Below are 13,302 nucleotides of genomic sequence, written 5' to 3'. Positions count from 1 at the left end.
TATCTGAGGGGTCAGAAAATGGAGATGTAGGGTATGGGATTCTTATGTAGCAGATCAGGATGTGTGTATATGATCTTTGATTGAAAAGTCTAAATCTCTCACCATTTGTATCTAATGCAGACGGTTCCTGGGCAGTTGCTCTTGTTCATCCTAAACATCGCCCCAAGATCATTGCCTTGTCTGATTTAATGCTTTGCCTAGAACCTCACTAGCCAGAGAAATAAGATAGCTACATCTCTTACTTGTGCTGTGTTTAGTCATAATAAAAATATAAAAATAATGGATTTGGCTTCCTGCTTCTCTTTGAACATACTAAACAGATACACTGGGGAGTAGTGGCTTGGCGGAGGCCAGAGTTAATAATGGCTCAAGTATTATACCCCACAAGTGTTGTTGGAAGCCATTTCCTTTCATTCCTTTTATGGATCACTTCCCTTTCAGTAAACTAATTGTCATTTCCGTCCATTTATAACATGAAACAGCAGTGCTGCCAAAGAAGATAATGTTTAGGATCACACACTGTTTTCTTCTAGGCTTTGCTTGACAGCTACAGGGCCTTTAAGACTGGTGATCTTCCTGTAACTGTGGTACCAAATGTTCCATGGAGAGGGAAGCTGTCAGATGCCCCCCACTCTCCCTTACTTCCCTCTCCCTCCTCTACAGAGTAGCACTGAGCAGTATTTACTCAGCTGTGGCCTGGTAACAAAGCTTCTATACCCTAGGGATGGGAAGGGGTGGTGTGGTCATGCCCCAAATTCTCCATGGCCTTCCGAGCATCTCTTGGCAGAGCGTCCTGGCTAAGGGTAAGTGTCATTTAGAGTGAGCCTTCATAGTTCCTGCAAAAATGCAGATAAAAACAATTGTGACTGAAAATTGAAGAGTCCACTCGTGGTCTGTGGTGTTCTCTGGCCTCTGTGGCAATCTCTATTCAAACCATACAGCTGACCATCCAGAGGTCACCCAGCCCTTCAGATTCCCGTGGCTTCGTAGCATCTCATTATCTCCAGGCCTGAGCCAGGCCCCACTAATGCAGCTGACACACAGGCAACCCACACAGATGAGTTCAGACTGAACCTATTGTATCCCCACACTTGGAGGGCCAACAGTCCTGGGCTCACTCACTCTGAGGGAGACAAAGATATACCCCAAGTTCTTCCCTCTGGAACCATTCTGCTGCTCTGTGGGGATGGCTCTCAGGAGCTGGCAGACACCAGTCCCAGGCCTCTGAGTCTATAGGCACCTACCACCACAGTTCTTGTGAGACAATGTGGGGACACATGGCGGCCTGCAGAGAGGATATAGAAATGATTAAGCTGCCTCCACAGAGCTTCAGAGGCAGGGACGTCCACAGCAGAAGACAGGCCAGATGTGAACCGCCTCTCTCTGTTCCTACAGATGAGGCTAAGTTAGCTTGTGAGTGCACTGTGTATTAATCATTTCTGACTAGATTAATTTTCTTAGCTAAAATAACTTTGTCCATCAATCTCTAGGATTAGGATTAGGGTAGAGATAACCAACAAAAAGAATATTTCAAGTCTGGGTGCTTCTTGTCTTGAAGGTTCTCACGCTGACGTCTCTCAGAGTGCAGTGTGCTTCTGCGAGCTGACCGCTGCCTTCCGTGGGTCTTCATAGTAAAAGTGGCCATTCATTCCCTTGAAAACATTTAAGCTAACGGAACTGAGTGCTTGGGGAGAAGATTCTAGGACTCACCCTAGCCGTGGCACACCTGCCTTGATGAATTGTTTTTGCTGATAGTTGTAGTGTCTATGAAACAGGACATGTGCATTTTCAGTTCTTCGCAGCTTCTGGAGTCTCTCAAATACCCATTTGCAGAATACTTCTTATTCCTGGAGATCTCCTCCTCTGCATTCACTCTTTGCTGTAGTTTCTTCGCGCTCACTGTGATAAAACTCTCTGAAAAAGGAACTGAAAGGTTGAAGGGTTATTTGGGTTCACAGTCTGAGAAGGGAGAGAAGGGAGACATCCAACGTGATAAGGAAGCTTTGAGATCAGGGGCAGGAACAGAGTGGAACCAGGCTCTAAACTCAGAGCCTGCCCCCAGGGACACAGTTCTCCAGCAGGACTCTGCTCCTAAAGGCTCCATAGCCTTTCCAAACAATGCCGCAGCCTGGTGACCATCGTTCTGCCCCTGTGAGCTCTGCCTTAGGACGCTGTGTGACACATGGCTGTGTTAACTCGCTCCTTCAGCACACACTCATTGCTAGTGTCAGAATTTAGCTGCATGTTGTGGTTCAGTCCACATTTCAGGACTTCAAGTTTACTCTTCTTTATTTTTTTGTTTGTTTGTGGGATGGTTTGAGACAAGGTTTCTCTATGAAGCTCTGCCTGCCCTGGAACTGCTTATGTAGACCAGGCAGGCCTTGAACTCACAGAGATCAGCCTGCCCCTGTCTCCCTAGTGCTAGGATTAAAGGCGTGCGCCTCCACCCCTGGCCCAGGACTTCAAGCTTAAATCAGTTCATTTTAAAACAGTATTGCAGTTTTAAACAGATTAGCCACTTTGCTGATTCTTTTGATAAAGATATCACGTATATAAACAACCTCTTCTGGTTTTTGCTTTTGTTGCTTTGTTTTGTTTTGTTTACAGCATTCCTGTCAGGTAGGAACTGTGCTACGCACGCTTTTAAACAAGAAAGCCAAGGCACAGAGAAGTTGTCTAATTGGTCCGCTGCTCAGTGCTAGAACCAGGTTCACCTGCTTTCAGCGTCTGAGTTCCGCACCAGTACAGCTACCTTGACTGCCTGGCCTCCCTGCCTGTGGAATTAGCCTGCCGGAGGGGTTCTGTTAAGTCACCTGACATCAATAATCCTGTGTCGGAAGCTAAGGCTTCCAGGAACCAACTGTATTCCACCTGTTAGGAGGGAACTCTTGTGGCCTTTGGAGTCAGAGTTAGGTCTGAGGAGCAGCCTTCTAACCCAGCTGTTTCCTTGAGAAAATAATTGACCTCCAAGAGCAGAGTTTCTCTGTTTCTGAAAACAGTCATGGCAAATACTAACAGTGCTCGTGATGGGCCAGACATTAGTCTATGCATTAACATTGACTCACAACTCTACGATGCTCATTCAAACATCTTATACGTGGTGAAACTGGGGCATGGAGTTGTTAAGTACGTTGAAGTCGATGCCAAAGCTAGCATTTAGTCCTGGGCGCTCTAATGTTCGAGCCAGAGCACTGTGCGGCCTCTGGAAATGATAGAATTAAAGTGGCAATCTCTCTGGTCCTGGGCCAGTACCCAGTTGGTAAGACTAGTGGAAGATTTTGAAGAGAGTTCAGCAATTCTGACCACCCACACAGGGAGAAGCACTAATTTGTGGATTTGATCTTATACAAAGTCTTTGCCTTTGAACTTTCAGGACCTGCTGGCTGAGCTCTCCTAATGGTGGGGGATTCCTTTCGAGAAGCATCTGTGGGTACTTGCCACTAACTTCCCTTCCCTGCACCTGCCTGACGCCGAGGCTCACAGGTGGGCGGGGTTAGAGCTGCGGGGCAGCCAGCCATGCAGGTGTACTGCTTGCTGTAGGCGGCTTCCCCTAGCGGGCTCCAGCTGCTGGGCTGAGCTTCAATATTTCCTGTTTACGGTAATTAGAACCTTTCAGTCTCAATTTCTTACAAGAAAGATTCCAATTCATTAGGATTGTCTCCTTGATTCAGTTCGCCTGGACCTGGTTATTGCAGTTTGTTTGGGGTGGGGGAGACCAGCGCCCGAGCCTTCCCATATCAGATTGGTAAAACCAAGGTGCTGAAGTGTTAGCTGAGTTAACTCTGTAGCTACTGCCACAGTTCCATCCTTGTGTACACACAGTCTGAATTCTCGTGTCTATGAAATGGGGATAAAATAGTGACAATTAGGGTGGCCAGATGACTCAGTGGGTAGCTGCAAAAGCCTGACAACCCAAGTTTGATCCCAAAACCCACATAAAGATGGAAGGAAAGAACCAATTCCGCAAAATTGTCCTGAGGCCTTCAAATGGGTTCCATGGTATGCACACACACAAATGAAAAAAAAAAAAATTAAATCGTGAAGATTAGCTGGTGGCTCACATCTGTAATCCCAGCACTCAGGACACAGGCAAGACATTTGCTGCCAGTTCTAGGCAAGCCTGGTCTAAGTGTGAGTTTGCTGGCGGGGGAAGAAAAGAATTAATATGAAAGTCAGATAATGCATGTAAACCAGAAAGAGAGCAGAGTAAATACTCAAAACACCAGTAACTAGTATTTCCATTAAGCCCCTCTTGTCTTTAGAACCCCTCATATCCTCCTGTTTCTCAGACTCTGGGCTCCCCTCCATGATCATGGGCCATTAGACCTTCCAAGCTCCCACGCACGCACGCACGCATCTGTGACTCGGGAGTAGAAATGGAGTCAGCGTCGTGAGGCTGCCGTGAAGTTCAGTGCAGATTCGAACACCAGACACAGAGCTGGAAAACTACACACTCCTAAGGGCTGCTAGGAAACTCTCGGAAAGCCCGAGAGCCCAGTGTGCAAAGCAGCCTTCGGGGTTAACAAACGCCTGAGCGAGCTGGGGCCTTAAGGCTCTCTCTGTGGCTGCTGTGCCCCTGTAGTGCTGTGCCGGGAATGCAGGAGGCAAGTGCTGATGTTAAGGGAGTAGATGCTGATGTTAAGGGAGAAATGCGTTTGTTCAGACAGCCTTTCCAAGACTGAACACAGTGGATCAAATCATTCAAATGCACCAAGCAGGGGAAAAAAACACCCCACCCCAAAAGGTGGTTTCCTCTCCTCTCCTGTCTTTAACTCACCTCCCCACCCTCCCCCGGATTTGAAAACAAACCAAAGCAATTCCAAGTGTTTGATGTTACTAAGGTCCAGACATTCTGCTAAGTACCATAGAGATAGCATCTCTTTTGACTTCAATCCTGAAAAGTAACCCCAGCTGTCCCCAGTTTACCGCAGAGAAGCTGAGAGGGAGAGATGAAGCAGTTTGCCTGGGGTTCCATACCTGAGTTAAGGAGCCATGGTTTGAAGCTGAGCCAGTGGGGTGGTTGGATTTCGGAACCAGTCTTTCCACTTGTGGTACCCCATCTCCAGAGGTACAGGCTGGCTCTCTCTTGCAGTTCCCTGGCCTTAATATTATCTGGCTGGTGCCCCCCGCTTTTTTTTTTTTTTTTTTTTTTTTTTTTGGTTTTTCGAGACAGGGTTTCTCTGTGGCTTGGAGCCTGTCCTGGAACCAGCTCTGTAGACCAGGCTGGTCTCGAACTCACAGAGATCCACCTGCCTCTGTCTCCCGAGTGCTGGGATTAAAGGCGTGCACCACCACCGCCCAGCTGCCCTAATCTGAACTGCTCTCTCATACATGAAAGCTGTTTTGCTTGTTTCTTCCTGAGCCTCTTTCTGTGACTGACTTCCTTACCCAGCTTTGGGGAGAGTAGGTTTCCAGAAAGGGTGGGCAGGCAGGTCTTCTGGTTTTAGTAGTTTTCAGAGCCTTTGTTACATTAGAGAGGTACAAAATAATATATAGAACCCTTGGGAAACAAGTATTTGAGTTATGTGAGTTAGAGCAACACCAAGAACCTAAAGGGAAGATGGGAGATAGCTCGGTCAGCATGAGGGCCTGAATTCAAGCCCCAAAATGGATGTAATTTTTTTAATATTCATTTATTTATTTATTATGTATACAATATTCTGTCTGTGTGTATGCCTGCAGGCCAGAAGAGGGCACCAGCCCCCATTATAGATGGTTGTGAGCCACCATATGGTTGCTGGAAATTGAACTCAAGACCTTTGGAAGAGCAGGCAATGCTCTTAACCTCTGAGCCATCTCTCCAGCCCCAAAATGGATGTGATTTTAAAAAAAATTTAGATTAGAAAAGGTTTGCCGACACCTGAGGAATAATACTCAAGGTTGTCCTCAGGCCTACACACACATACAGACATACACACACATACATACACATATACAGACACCTACACACACATATACACACAGACACACATCAACACATATACACATACATACATACACACATACATACACACAGATATACACATACATACACACATATACACACATACATACACACATATTCAGACACCTACACACGCACATATTCAGACACCTACACACATATGAAGGCGTAAGTCACAAACAATGCCACACCAGTTTGGAATTATGATTAATAGGGTGGTATTTATTTAAAGGGGAAAAAACTTACAGATCACCGTCAGCCCTCTGCGCAACCAGGAAGGAAGTCTAGTCGCTGGCAGAGCAAGAAGTGAAGAGAGAGAGGAGAGGGAATTGGCCGCTTTTTTAAAGGGAGAGAGACCATGCCCCAATGGGCTGGTATCTCAGCAGCTATAGGCTGGAGGAGTGGGAGGACCTCCCACAAGACCTCCCCCTTTTGTTTAAATAAGAGAGTTCTAAACCTACTATGAAATTATATACAATAAGTACAAATATCCTATTCTAACTAGCTTAGGTCTTGTATAATAAATAACTTGGCCAAGTCATGAGAGAAAGAATCTACATTTATATAGTCTTCAACCCCATCGAAGATCCGAGAAGGGAAATAATGTTACCTGGGTCATTAGGAAGTTCAGTAAAACAACTTCCAAAGCCGGGCGGTGGTGGCGCACGCCTTTAATCCCAGCACTCGGGAGGCAGAGCCAGGCGGATCTCTGTGAGTTCGAGACCAGCCTGGTCTACAAGAGCTAGATCCAGGACAGGCTCCAAAACCACAGAGAAACCCTGTCTCGAAAAACCAAAAAAAAAAAAAAAAAAAAAAAAAAAACAACTTCCAAAACATGCAACAAATCACAGAGACAACTAGCTACCTGGGCAATCACCCAAACTCACATTAGCAGCGTTGAAGCAACCAACTTTGGCTAAGGCCTAACATAACTGACATACCATTTTCAAAGGCAAGCAACTTTTCAAAACTATCTTACCCTGTCTTGGCAGGATATGACAGTCCTGTTTTATCCATTGATGCATGCACTGCTTCTGGAGATCAGGAATTATTTGTTTGCCACAACTGTGTATCTTGGACCTGTCTTGGCTTCCTATAACAATATGATGACCAGATATGTGTGCAAGCATCCCAAAGACGTCAGCCTGCGACAGTCCTGGGTGGCTTCTGTGCTGTGTGCTCCTCCTGACTTGTCCTCTTTCCACCCCAGTCCCATGCATGCAATATGTTTTCCTTACTGCCTGTTGATAATTTTAGATGGTTTTTTGGGCATGCAGTGGTAAATATTGCCATGCCAGAGACTGTGAATGGACTCAAACAGCCTTGGCATGACTCATCCACCCACTTTTGGAGTCAGGGAACATCAGGGTAGGAAGATAGACAAAGGGGCTTTCTTGTTTCCTCTCTTCACTTGGCCAGGTCTTGGGCCCATACAGCTCCTTTGGTTGGAATACTATAACTGGTGCCTCACCCAGGGGTGGCTTGCTAGTTACTAGTTCTAAAATCTTACCTCATGGGCAAGCTGTGGTATACTTCTTTAATCCGAGCACTCAGAAGGCAGATGCAGGTGGATCTCTGTGAGTTTGAGGCCAGCTTGGTCTACATAGTTCCAGAGCAGCCAGGAAAAAAAACCTCCATCTTTTACTGTCGGGGAGCTCATCTGGTTACCTTCCAAGGTAAGAGTCTGGGGATTACAAATGCTAGGCAGAGTAGACAGAGATTTAGGACAGTGCCGGAGGGCAACTCTGAATCTGCCCACATTTATTTTCCATACGCTTATACACCCCAATACAAAAAGGGTGGAGAAGGCAAAAGACTGCTTTAACATGACACACAATGGGCATGACACAATGCTTGAGACATCAAGTCACTATTTCCTGAGTTAGCATTCTGATGTTTGGGGCAGGGTATGCAGCATAAACCCTAGACCAAGAGTCCTGTAGGCAGCCACTCCCTATGTCAAACCTCCTGTTCTAAAATGAAGGGGCAGGAATAGGCTTGAATTCTTTGACCTTTGGTCAAGGTGGAGCAGATCCACCTCTATGAGCCTTCTTAAAGTCCAAGACACCAAGTAACCACACCCTAGGTCAGGGTTTCTTGTTTGTAGCCACACCTCTTTTCAACAGCTTTGAAAGAGTAAAAATGAGCTCACACTCTGACCTTTAGTCACAGTGGAACAGCTCCCATCTGGGAACCCCACATTTTACACTGACTTGCTTCTCCGGCTGCAGCAGCATTCTAAAGACTGGGCCTCAAAGCCATGACATAACCAAGGGTGGGCAGTGGCCTGAGCTGCCGTCCTAACGTGCTCTTTTTCATTGTGCTGCAGACTTGCTGACCATGAGGGAGTACCACTGTCTGCTGCAGCTACTGTGCCCAGATTTCCCACTGGAACTTACTCAGAAAGCAGCCAGGTACGTATGTCCCAAGTCTGAGTCTTCAAGTCAGCTGTACTCTGTGGACCATAGCTTCTCAGAGAAACCAGAACAGAGTATCTCAGAAAAGGCATTAGAAGTTGGGCAGTGGTGGCACAGGCTTTCAGTCCCAGCACTCAGGAGGCAGAGGCAGGTGGATCTCTGTGAGTTCAAGGCCAGCCTGGCTTATAAGAGCCAGTTTCAGGACAGCTAGAACTGTTGCAGAGAGAAATCCAGTCTCAAAAAAACAAAACAAAGAAACAAAAAGTCAGAACTTAAGAACAGAAATATGAGCCGGGCAGTGATGGCACACACCTTTAATTCCAGCACTCAGGGAGGCAGATTTCTGTGAGTTCGAGGCCAGCCTAATCTACAGAGTGAGTTCTAGGACAGCCAGAGATACAAAGAAAAACCTGTTAGGAAAAACTCCTAAAACCAGCAGCTCTGCCGGTGCAAAGAAATCCAGTTAGGTCAGATCAACCAAATCAAAATGCCATCATTTTATTGAATACGATGCTCTCGGGTGGCCGAGCGCATGACGGGGAGACAGGAAAGCGGGGAGCACATGCAAACCCAGAATCTCTTTAGTGTTTCTCCTCTGGGAGCCCACTTAAATACCCTGTGGGAGTGGGCATGCTGGGATTTGGAGTCCAGACTAATGCAACTCCCAGGCCAGGGGAGCGGGGCTAGGATGAATGCCAGGGGCTGGGGCTCTCCAGACTTAACAAAACCCCTCTCAGAAAAAGAAAGAAAGAAAGAAAGAAAGAAAGAAAGATGCCTCTTGTAGAATTCTGATAAGGTCTGGAGAAGGATCTGGCCTGGTGGGGCACACCTGTGGTCCTCCTAGGACTCTAGGGGAGGCTAAGGTAGAAATTTTGAGTTCAAGGCCAAGGCTAACCTTGGCTCCAAAGCAAAACAAAACAGAATATTTAATTTTTTTGTGTATATGTGTGTGTCGGTGTGAGTTTATGTGCACCACATGTGCAAGAACACCAGGAGGTAAGAAAAGGAGTTAGAGCCATTGTGAGCCACTTCATGGGTGCTAGGAGCCAAAACTAGATCTACAAGAGCATCAAGCGCTCTCAGCCACTGAGCCATCTCTCCAGCCCCATCAAATAGTTCTTGGGTGCCAGTTTTATGCAAGTAGCTGCTATGAATACTGAGGATAGAGTCATTAATAAAATGTATTCCTGTCCCTCACAGCGCGGTGTTTAACGTGGGCCTCTTGAGTACTTGCGCTGCCTGCCAGCACTCGCCGTGTGTCACCCTGGCTCCGTTCACTCCAGGACAGCCATTGTCTTCCCCTCCCTTCTTTGTATTTATTTATTTGTCTATAGAATTATGCATATGGATGCTTTGCCTGTGCACCACTTATGTGCCTACTGCCCACAGTGGCAGAAGAGGATGTCAGATCCTGTGGAACTGTGAGCCACCATGTGGAACTGTGAGCCACCATGTGGATCCTGGGAATTGAACCTAGATCCTCTGAAAGAGCAGCCAGTGCTCTTGACCACTGAGCCCTTCCTTTTCCATTCTTGGTAGTACAGTAAACAGAAGTTGCAGCTTGGCATTTGCCACAACCACTTCCCCCAGACTTCTAAGTGATCAGATTTGTGTAAGCACTACAAGATCATAAATAATAGGATACTTTGGAAACCACAAATCCTGGTCTAGATGACTCAGCAGTTAGGAGCACTGCACAGGCAAGAGGACTGGAGTTCAGATCCCAGAATCCACATAGCAAGCCAGCACCCCACAAACATCTGTAACTCCAGCTCCTATGGCCCTGACATGGCCTTCATGTGTGTACACAGATACATGCAGTAGATACCCCGTGCATGAATGTATACCACTTTACACACACACACAAATAAGCAAGCTTTTATTAAAAAATAATTATTTATTTATTAAGTATACAGTAGTCTGTCTGCATGTTTGCCTACAGGTCAGAAAAGGACACGAGATCTCATTACATCTGGTTGTGAACCACCATGTGGTCGCTGGGAATTGAACTCAGGACCTTTGGAAGAAGAGGCAGTGCTCTTAACCACAGAGCCATCTCTCCAGCTCTAAACAAGATCTTTATTTTAAAGGTTTAAAAACAGGGTGGAGAGACGGCACGATAGTTAAGAACATTTGTTGTTCTTACAGAGGACTTGGGTTCAATTTCCCAGCACCCACATGGCAGCTCACTACTGTCCGTAACTCCAGTTTCAGGGAATCCAGTGCCCTCTTCTGACATCCACAGGCACCAGGCTGCATGTAGTGCACAGACATACATGCAAGCAAAGTACTCATGAACATTAATAATAAATCTAAATTTTTTTAAATAAATAAAAGTTTAAGAACAAAAATAAATTCTTCCTTGTTGAGACAGGACCTCAGGTAGCCCAGACTAACCTAGTCCTCACTGTGTATCCCAAAATGATCTTAAAATTCCTTTCTCTGGAGAGATGGCTCAGTGGTTAAGAGCATTGCCTCCTCTTCCAAAGGTCCTGAGTTCAATTCCCAGCAACCACATGGTGGCTCACAACCATCTTTAATGGGGTCTGGTGCCCTCTTCTGGCCTGCAGGCATACACACACAAAGAATACTGTACACGTAATAAATAAATAAATAAATCTTAAAGAAAAGAATTAGTTATTAGGGTTTTTTTTTGTTTTTGTTTTTGTTTTTTTTGGTTTTTCGAGGCAGGGTTTCTATGTGGTTTTGGAGCCTGTCCTGGAACTAGCTCTTGTAGACCAGGCTGGTCTCGAACTCACAGAAATCCGCCTGCCTCTGCCTCCCAAGTGCTGGGATTAAAGGCGTGCGCCACCACCGCCCAGCTAGTTATTAGTTTTAAAAAATTCTGATCTCTAGCCTCTACCTCTCAAGTGTTGGTAAAAAACAAAAATTCTTAATGTCATGGTGCTTTGTACAGTTATCAACACAAAGAGGTTTCTAGGCCCCTGTGGGAAGAGGAACTGCACCTCTCACTATGAGGAATGGGCACATCATAACCAGCCATGCCAACAACAATGTGAGGAATTGTGAGTGTGCCATACAAATCACAGCACACTGGGGAAGTCCACGGGGAGTGCCTGCAAGACTCCACTCAGCTGTGTGTGCTGGAGAGCTCTAACCATCCAGAAATGCCTCTCGACTGTGAAGCTCTTCTTGCTTTGTCCTGAAAGTCAGAATGCCAGCTTCCCCATCCACGGGCCCAGGCATCTGACCAGAGTTCCAGATGTGGGTGGTTAGCTTGCAAGAAGAGGAACTGCCCTGAGCCATCCACTGCCAGCTTACTTCTTCAGGGCCCTGAGGTCTGGGCACAGGCTGCAGGAGGCTCCATCTGTGGTGATGCTTATGGAAAAGAGCCTGTGCATGTTGGAGCATTTCCACAAGGGCAACAAAGCCTTCTGGCCAGGCCATGGGCAGCAGGTGTGATGGGCTGGGAACACAGAGCAGCCCAGCCAGACAAGCCCTCCCCCTCAGCATTCCTTCAGAAATGAGAAAAGTTAGACCTGTTATCCCCTATGGTCACTAGAGCATCTTCATCTCATCTTTCCTGATCTGCTGAGAGCGTGCACTTGGGGCTTGGGAATGCAGAGAACTTCACAGCGTGTGTGAAGCCCTGGCTCAATCCCCAGCCCTGCAGAACAAGAGTTATTCTCTCTGAGTCTTACCGTCCTTATTTGTAAGATGGCAATAATGCTGAGTGGTGGTGGCGCACGCCTTTAATCCCAGCAGAGGCAGAGACAGGCGGATCTCTGTGAGTTCGAGGCCAGCCTGGTCTACAAGAGCTAGTTCCAGGACAGGTTCCAAAGCTACAGAGAAACCCTGTCTCGAAAAACAAAAAACAACAAACAAAAAAGATGGCAATAATAATTGTAATGTGCTTCAAATAATGCCTTGCACAGATTAAACTTGCAGTATGGGTTAAAAGTAGTACTATCTAAATGTGACCTATAGGAACATAGGTGTGAGGACGAGGTGGATACGCGATGAGGGAGCTGGAGAGATGGCTCAGTGGTTACTGCTCTTGTGGAGAACCCACGTCAGGTGGCTCTCAGTTGCCTCTAACTCTAACTCCAGGGCATCAAACACCCTCTTCTGGCCTCCAAGGACACCACACTCATTTGCACACACAGGCATACCAACATGCACATAATTAAAAACAACAAAACCTAAAAAGAAGAAAATGTGAATATACAGCCTACCAGAACCCATTCACTGGATGGCAGTAAGGACATCCATTCACTGTGCTGAGCTCTATTCCTGTTTCCATAAAAGGGAATAATCATAATCATAAAGTTTTGTGAGATTTCAGTAACAAACATGTGAATTGTCTAGCAAATCCAATAAGTATCAATTTAAGTCAGTAAACAGGAGGCAGAGGCAGGCACAACTCTGAGTTCAAGGCCAGACTGGTATACAAAGCAAGTTTCAGGACAGCCAGGGCTACACAGAGAAACCCTGTCTCAAAAAAACAACAAATCAAACATCGTTGTGCATGCCTATCTTCCTAGTATTCATAAGGTGAGGCAAGAGGATCAGGAGTTCAAGGCCAGCCTGGGATACCTGACACCTTATCTCAAAACAAAAACAAAAAATAAAATGAAATAAGAATATATAAATAAGTAAATAAATAATTCACTGTTATGACAATGTTGATATTATTATTACCAGATTTTTTTTAAATGGAGCCTGGAGAGATGGCTTAGCAGTTAAGATCACCAGCTGCTCTTCCAGAGGACCTGGGTTCAATTCCCAGCACCTGCATGGTGACTTACAACTACCTATAATTCCAATTTCAGATCTGATGCCCTATTCTGGCCTTTACAAACAATGTGAACACATGGTACACAGACATACACGTAGGCAAAACACCCATGCACATAATAATAAAATAATGTGTGTTTTTACTTAAAAACAAATGAAAGTGCTTTCCAGCTTTTTTCCCCT

The 13,302-nt window shown here is 46.0% G+C and overlaps 1 protein-coding gene across 1 annotated transcript in view; it reads left to right on the top strand.

The window, feature by feature from the left end:
• Positions 1-13,302, top strand: part of CUNH11orf49 (chromosome unknown C11orf49 homolog) — a 182,825-nt gene that overhangs the window by 149,846 nt on the left and 19,677 nt on the right. The window contains exon 4 of the mRNA XM_041637475.1: positions 8,274-8,358. Within this exon, the coding sequence (XP_041493409.1) occupies positions 8,274-8,358 (85 nt within the window). The remainder of the gene's footprint in view (positions 1-8,273; positions 8,359-13,302) is intronic.

This window comes from Microtus oregoni, unplaced genomic scaffold (assembly GCF_018167655.1).
Source record: "Microtus oregoni isolate MIOR12 unplaced genomic scaffold, Mior012 000053F_ref0000044, whole genome shotgun sequence".
NCBI classification, from domain to species: domain Eukaryota; kingdom Metazoa; phylum Chordata; class Mammalia; order Rodentia; family Cricetidae; genus Microtus; species Microtus oregoni.
Note: the sequence above shows the minus strand (reverse complement) of the source record. Positions and strands in the feature narration are given on the sequence as shown.